The 8,147-nt window shown below is 40.3% G+C and overlaps 1 protein-coding gene and 1 long non-coding RNA gene across 2 annotated transcripts; one reads left to right on the top strand and one right to left on the bottom strand.

Annotated features, from left to right (window-relative positions):
* Positions 1–6: 6 nt before the first annotated feature.
* LOC103712185 (autophagy-related protein 13a-like) lies at positions 7–8,147 on the bottom strand. Its single transcript, XM_039126969.1, is given in 8 exon segments — positions 7–3,226; positions 6,521–6,843; positions 7,094–7,127; positions 7,129–7,155; positions 7,157–7,357; positions 7,359–7,379; positions 7,381–7,492; positions 7,494–8,147. Coding segments are annotated over 8 exon segments (1,248 nt in total). The 5' UTR covers positions 7,805–8,147; the 3' UTR covers positions 7–3,007.
* On the top strand, positions 3,430–4,774 carry LOC120110818. The gene is made up of 2 exons (XR_005511936.1): positions 3,430–4,515; positions 4,553–4,774. It is a non-coding gene; the product is annotated as an uncharacterized LOC120110818 (long non-coding RNA).

The following is an 8,147-nucleotide window of genomic DNA, read 5'->3' as shown; positions in this document are numbered from 1 at the left end:
AAATCTTCCTATCAAACAAACAATATGAGATTAGACACACCTGCACGGGCTCTCACACACTCCCTGTTTAAGCACTTACATCCTTATTGAAGAAAGGATAAAATCAAAATCACAAACACCACAATCGACTCTTGGTTGGCACTAAAAAGACCCATGTGATAGTATTGCCTAGTCCATAGAGGCCATGGGGCAGGTCTACTCTAATGCCATTAGTGACGACTCAGGAGCTCACCCAAACAGGATAACCAAAGTTATGTTTTGTGGTCCTTCACTTACTTAAATACCGAAGATCTTCCAAGCCAACAATAGAGGTGGGATTGAGCACACACTTGCACAGATCCTCAAAAAAAATGTTTGGATAATATTTTAAATTCATCCTAAGCATACCCATTTTTAGATAGAATCTATAAGCAATTAATATCTCTATATTTAAATGATCATCAACATAAAATCCCAAGGCTAACTAGATAACATCTAAAAACTGCTCCTATGCAAAGTGTTCCAAGGCTTCTAAACACAAAAAAATTATTCTGACAGTTTACGACGACAGTCACATCCAAAAAAGCATAAAATTGTGAATCCATCCTAAACATACTTAAACTTAAATTTAAACAATGCAACTTGCAGAATTCAACTTGAAAATTGCATTGATTTACTCAACCATTTGAAACAAACACCAAAAGACCATTTAAGCATTTAGCACCAATGCATATCTTCATGGTACACCTTCGATATGTTTACCAATTTCCCAACAAAAAAACAGCATTCTTGTCTTTTGTACCACATTTCAAACTCAAGCTTCATTTCAGCCTTAATATGGAGCTCTTAATTGAACTCATTACATCAGAATTCAATACAAAACCACAATATGTTTAGCTATGATGTATTCATCTGGTAGATATATGCTGTAAATAAATGAACATTATTCATAAAATAGATCCGTTCTCACCAAATTCAATGAGTTGGTATAACATCTGTAACATTTGTATTACAAAGTGATAAGTAACATACAGCAAATACAAGCTCATCCATGTGGCTACATAAATGTAAATGCCAGCATGCAGCCTTAAATTGTACATGTTTTAGATGGAAATGAAGAAAATCCAGGGAGGATCTCATAAAAAGTTTTAGGTGGTTTTACCTCCTGAAAAGCTGGGTCACCCAATTACCCTCTCAGCCAGCCCCCTTGGCTAGCTCCAAGTTTTTTTGTTGAGGAGACATGTTGCTTCCTAGATCACAACCCCCAGTTTCCTCACCTTATGCGTTCCTCCACGCCCCAACATTCCTAAAGTTTCTCCTAATTGTCCCAGCTTAAGAGGGCTCTCTCTGCAAAATCTTTCCTTTCTATCCTCTGCTTCTTTTCTCCTTAAATCTTTCTTTTTCACTACGACACACCATCACTCCTTAAAAAACTCTCACATGCACTCTTCTCTTTACTTATTTTGGAAATTTTCTCTCATCACCAGATCCCTCTATCTCTCTACAGAATCCATTTCATGGTTGCTAAAAGGGGTATATCTTAAAATTCTTCAAGTAGAATTCTTTCCCATCTCCCCCTAGGGGAAAAATTAAAAGAAATCTCACAGTACATAGAAACTTTCGGATCAGATCTCGAGCGGTCTTTTTAAGACCATTGGATTTTAAATCCATATAAGCCATCCATCATGCTTTATGGCCCAAGTGATCTGCATCAATCCACATCTCACCCCTATACCTTTATCAATCCATCCTCTGTTTTACAAAGACCCTTTTCAGGCACAATAGAAACCATACTGCTACTTTAGGTGCTGGAAATGCCATCCAGAGAGAAAACCTCCTTCACCTTTCTTGTTTTTTTATTAAGACTTTAAATTCAGTTTTGTTACTTATAAAATTATATAGGATTACGTCTTAGTTGCAGCAATTATGGTTGTAATAATTAATTACGATGCTTAAATTACTTTATTTTTTTAAATGAATGAGATTTTATGCACTAAACTATATATTATAAAATTTGCTTAACTTGATACAAAAATCAATTTTTAATTATGTCAATAAGATTGTAGTGCTGACTAGAAGATTTTATAGTCCAAACCACCCGCCTTCAATATGACTCAAAAACAATCATCTGACTTATCAAACATGTTCTAGAACCCAGTGAAGATAGCGAGAATTTCCCCATGCCAGCTTCTTCACATGTTGAGAGATCAACATAAAGGGACAAGTCTTCAAGATGGAATCTCAGTGGTGTTAGCAAGTTATGTCAACCAACTTCATATAACATATAGCATAGGTTAATTTAGTGTATCAACAGAAATTGTTGCAACGTTTCAGCACCAATCAAGCAGCCTAACCTCCCCTAAGGGTTCACATAAACTCCACACTCCAAATGAAATGAGCATATAGTATATCTACATTAAGCTTCATCCAGACTACATTCATTTATCTTCGTAAATTTGACAGTGAAATCATAACCTCTAATTCACCGTGAAAAAGAATAAGGAAAGTTCAAATTTAACCTTAAAATTAGTGATTTGACATTAGTTAATTGAAGTGCTCAACATTCATCGTGAAGATTAAACATCTGGTGTTAGTTCTATCATTAGTTTCGCCATCTAAAACCAAAGCCTTTCTTAGCTTTCTGAATCAGTCAAACAACTTCTGAGATGAGCCTTTTGATATTTAACCCCTGTAAAGCTGATATTTTCCAATATCAACCATCATGAACAACTCTACACAGCATTTCAGATTTTTAACAATTTCTCCAGGTGTGCTTACTCCAAAAAAAAAGGTTCAAAACTTCAAATATTTGCTTTGACTGAGGTATCTTGTCTAGTATGTATTGAGGGAGAACCAAGACTTCATAACCAACTCGCAAAGCAATCGTGCAGCAGAAAATTGAATATACTCAGATAGCAGCTTGATATTGGGATCCATTTAGAAAAGCATAAGATAGTAGATCAAATTATTCAAGTTACCCAAAAAATTAAATAATTACTCACGGATCAACCACCTGAATCATAGAAAATCACCATAATAACCCAGAATGAAGAATGGAGAAGTACCTAGTCTGAGAATCTGATGTGTCAACATCGTCCACAGCAAAAGGACAAGAGAAGTCACCATCATCAAGATCATCCTGGATCGACAATCTGCTTGAGCTTCTTGAAAACCCAAGCCTAGGTGAACCACCAGAAGACAACACACTGGAGAACCTTCCAGAATCATCCCTACCATCCTTAAGGCTCTGGATATATTTTTTCACACAAAGAAGCAAGGTCCAACCACATTAATAGAAAGTATATGAAATTTTACAACACATACTATGGAACCAAAAACAGAGAAATTGAAGTTAACATGTTTTCTATCGTAAAGTTATGAAGGCAAATGACAGAGAAAAAAAAACAGTAATCAGTTTCTTCAAGTGGAAAAATCATCAGAGAGAATTACCCGCCATATAGAAAAAGAGCACTCGCTCCCTAATATCAAATTCTCACGAGAAGGTTGTCAAGTTTTACTTTGCTGAACCATCATCCTGTTGGACCCCAGGTGTGGGGATGTCTGAAAACTACTAGGCAACCTACAGGTCACCAAATTCCGAGAGACATGGTTGTTTAACTACCAGTCCCTTGTTCTTGGTTCATCTAGTTTTGAGCAGCACGAAATGCCAAGCAGATGCACAGATAACAAAAAGAACAAATGTAGGGGGAGGAGGCAAGGGTGTTAATGCAGGAGAACAAATATTTAAAGTCTCGAGAATGGATAATACCAAATTAAACCATTTCTCATCATCTTCAATGGTGGTCCGACATATCTGCCTACAGCATTATCTTGGTAATACACGAATTTCGAAGCTACAACAACAAAAAAAACTAAAGACAATTTGTTAGAACTATAACTTTACTCTCAGCACTACTGACCCAAACATATGACTTACCAAAACCAATATACCTTGCAACAAAAAAAAAAAAAGATTTTAAAACTAACCCCAAAGCTTTGATCAAGAATAACAATATAACAGTTGCAGATCTTGAAATGACCTTACCATAATGCCTAATGGGTATCAAGATACCATTTTCTAGACTATGTGGGATTTTGACCATTGAATCTAAAAGTCTTTCTCGTCCTCCGTATGTCATATTCTGCACCTAGAAATAAATTTATCTTTAATTCATCAGGGACCTATCCTGCAATTCCAATAATCCTGGTTATGTTTCAGGGACTCATTCATTTATGGATAAAGTATTCTTGGGAATCTCCTGAAAAAGGGAAAAGTCCTTGAAATTTTTTTGGCTATGATATTATCTCAGTGGTGCATGAATATCTCTGTGATTCACGTTTGGAAGAGTAGAAATTGGCCCAGAAATTATGGTTTAACCCATATTAAACAACTATAGCCATCCTAGACCATCAAATATCCATCAGTCTTCATATTAAACTGCAGCAAAAGAAAATAGTTCTGCCAAATAGCCTGGTCAGGGTTAATCAACGATGCTAGTTGAGATGGAAAGAATCTAGGCTACATCTTCAAGGAAGGTTTTTGGAAAGAATCTAGGCTACATCTTCAAGGAAGGTTTTTCTACCACCTTCATTGGAAGCTCTCAACATAATTCCAGCAAGAACTTTCAAGTTCAATCAAAAGGTAACTTTCTTCTACAAGAACTTGCAGTTTTGTTTTGCTTAAAGCATGTTCATAATCTACTACATCGAGCTTAAAAATTACTTTTAGCATAACACCAAATTCCAGCAAACAGAATCTAGACAATAGCTTTCACGAAGGCACAAAAAAAAAAAACAACGACAGCTGAATAAGAGTGTGTAAAAAAGATAAAACCAACATAATTCATTTACAGCCTCACCAATGCAATATCAGTAAAAGATCATCATTAGAAACTATTGCAGATACATCATCACTTCGCATATACAATATTTTTCAAATAAAGATATTCCCCTGAATGATGATCAACATATACTATAGATTTCTTTGAACCAAGTAATGCCTTAAATTTTAAAATTGTAAAACAAGTCTCATGTTCTAATTGCATATAGAATTACATATTCTTACTAAGAAGGATATAGAGCACTGCTCCTACAGCTAATCATATCAATGTCAAGGTGGAAGGATCATGTTTGAAATTAAAAATGAACATAAAAAGTGGAGAAATAAAAAATATTAAATATTAGAATTCATCATTTTTGCTTTAGAGCTTGAAGCTCTTTTGCTTATTGGCATCCACAACCAGAATGTCTCCAGCTTCAATGCAATCATATAATGCAAGCTAATGAGACATACAATAGGTGCCAAAGTTATAAAAGCATCATACTTCTAGTAGTAAACATTCAAAAAGCCACCATTCTACTTTATTTTAGGCTCGATCAAGTTTGCATTATTTCTTGAGTTGAAATTGAAGACCTGCCAAAAAAGTGATCCGGCATGAATGGCATTCTCTTGAATTGGCATCACTTCCCATCTTACTTCTATGAGTTGCCACAACCTTTACAATAAATTAATTGCATCAAGTAAAATATACCATAAACTTTCAAAGAAGGTTGCTTATGTAAACACCATCAAAACTTGTAAATGTATTTGAAGCATTACTAACCATTCTCAGTAGCCTTCCTGATAGTGGATTTTGGTTTTGATGGTATCCGCTTTATAAAGTAACCTTAAAAATATATTAGATAAGGCTAGTTCACTGCCTTGTCAACCTACCATCATTTTGGAAATCTTTACTTCAGGTAAGTTGTAGACAATGCAGTTGCAATACGCATCCTCCAAGAATCATCTCTCTAGACTAGAACAAGAAAAGCTGTATTATTAAGAAGCATCTTATAGAAAAGGTCATTGATTTGCACTTAATTCCTTGGTGCTCATTGTGGTTCACCTCAGATGTGGAGGTAAATTTGGAAGGCTCACTCATGGTACCAGCTTTTAGTATAGAATGCACATTATCATGGGCTGCCTACTTGGCAGCCAGGATCCGCCATCAATTAATTTATCACCAAAGAAACAAAGAAAAAGTATCAATTTCTCTTATCTAATTTATAACTTCTTTCTATATATGAACAAAGCTTGCACTTCCTTTCTTTAGAGTCAGGTGAGACTAAGTGATGAAACTTAAAACAACTTCATCTTCACCAGCAGAAAAAATGCATGTTATGTAATTCATCCATGTTATTTTGTAAGAGTCATAGAATCCTTGCTCGTAGATGAATGGAAGCAAGCAAGCGTAGGTGCAACACCACACCATATTTCATCCTCGCAATGATCCCTTTATACTAAATTTGACCAAACATCTCCATTATGGATTCAGCATCTTCAGTAAATTAAGAAATCAAAGATTAAGTTCATCAGCGTTTCCAGGGGTTAAGCTTTCACTTTCCAACGTTCCATGAGTAGATTCAAAACACTAGCGAACCTTCAATTTAACCGCACTAAGCAACCAAGTAGATATTGAATATGACGCAAGACGTCATGTACGATGTGTGTTTGTGTTGTGTGTGTGTGTGTGTGTGAGAGAGAGAGAGAGAGAAAGAAGACCATAAAAACCTTCTGAGCTGTAAACAATTGCAAGTTTGAGTAGATATCTCCAATCCTTAACCCTTCCGATTTTCTAAAAGATCTACTCTCCAAAGGTGAATTCTGAGACGAAAGATCCGTCCTCGTGCTCCTCGGAGATGGCGGCGGCAAGAAGCTTCGGGGCGGATCCGAAAGATTAGGACTGCGATGCACCTGACTCTTCCCGGTAAGCGGCTGTGGTATGCTCACCGGCAAAGTTTCAGAGCGCAGACGGAGACTGCCAGATAACTGCTGCCATGTGCCGGCGGTGACGGAGTCGGCGACAGTGAGAAGGGCGGGGAGAGCTTAAACTCATCAAAGCTAAAACTACCCTTCCTATGAGTCGCCGGCCGCTGGCTCGAGATCCGATTCCCATACACATCAGGAGGCGAAAACGTTGCATCCGAAGCCGGAATAGGAGACGAGCTCATAGGATGGTGCGCCAACGGCGCGCTCGTCCAGCTATGCGGGCGGTGGGCCGAAGGATTGGCCGACGTCCGATGGCCTCTCATATGGGAATGAGATCGGCTGGGCTCCACCTTCATAAGGGCGAAGAAGGGAAGGCTCTCATGGGATCCGCAGCCGGGCTAACCGACGTAATCAGTTATGATCATCCGGCGGCAGCAGGGACGAGACCTCGAGATTGAAGTCCGAGAGGGTCGGGCGGTACTGGACCGACACGACGAGTTGGCCGAACTGAGTCTCCACCGGGGTGAAGCTGTGCAGCTTCAATCCCTCTCTTCCACCCTCGAGAACGGCTTCCGCGAAGGACGACACTCTATAGCTGAGATCGTAATTATAGGACTGGTTGGAGGAGCAGAAGCATTCGGAAAACACGGTAAGGCGGGGAGGAGGCGGAGGAAGGAATACAGGGATCGGAGGAGGAGGATCGATTTCTTGTAGGTCCTTCGATAGAGAAAACAGGAGGAGCTGTCAGAGGTGTGGTTCCAAGAGGGCGGCCGGGGACTCGCACTGGGCGGTCCAGCGCTCGATGACGACCTCGGCAGCGGCGGCGGGGGCGGCGCGGGGGGTGAGGATGACGTCGATGATCATGGGGTCCATGACGCTGTGGTGGGGATGGTCGAGGGCGGGGGGCAGGTCGCCAAGGGCGAGGTTGAACCAGCGGTCGCGCTTGCGGGCGCGGAGGCCGGCGGCGGAGGAAGAGGGGTCGCCGTGGAGGTGGGGGATCCGGGAGCCGAGGACGGCGTGGAGGGCCTTGAGATAGAATTGGGTGATGATCTGCTCGGTCCGGCTGGATTCGGCCATGATGGGTTCGTGGTTTGATATGGGATCCGATCAGGGTCCGGGACGGAGGCGGAAACCGGGGGAAGGGGCGGCTCGGCGCGGGGCCGCGGGGCCGGGCTGGGACCGGAGGGCGGCATGGGGGAGGAGAGGAGAGATGGAGGAGCAGGGGAGGGATTAATAATGGGATGGAGAGCCATTGCTGGGGACTGGGCAAGGATTAGAGGGATCGAACAAGGAGTGGGGAATGAGAGGAAGAATCCATTGAGAGAAGGGGGCGAGATTATGACTTAATAATAAGGAGACGTGGGGGGTGGAAAGTAGAAGGGAGAAGGGGGAAGGGAGCGTGGTGGGGTGGAAGACCTTG

This window comes from Phoenix dactylifera, chromosome 5 (assembly GCF_009389715.1).
Source record: "Phoenix dactylifera cultivar Barhee BC4 chromosome 5, palm_55x_up_171113_PBpolish2nd_filt_p, whole genome shotgun sequence".
NCBI lineage: Eukaryota > Viridiplantae > Streptophyta > Magnoliopsida > Arecales > Arecaceae > Phoenix > Phoenix dactylifera.
The sequence above is the reverse complement of the archived record's forward strand: the minus strand, read 5'-3'. Positions and strand labels throughout refer to the sequence as shown.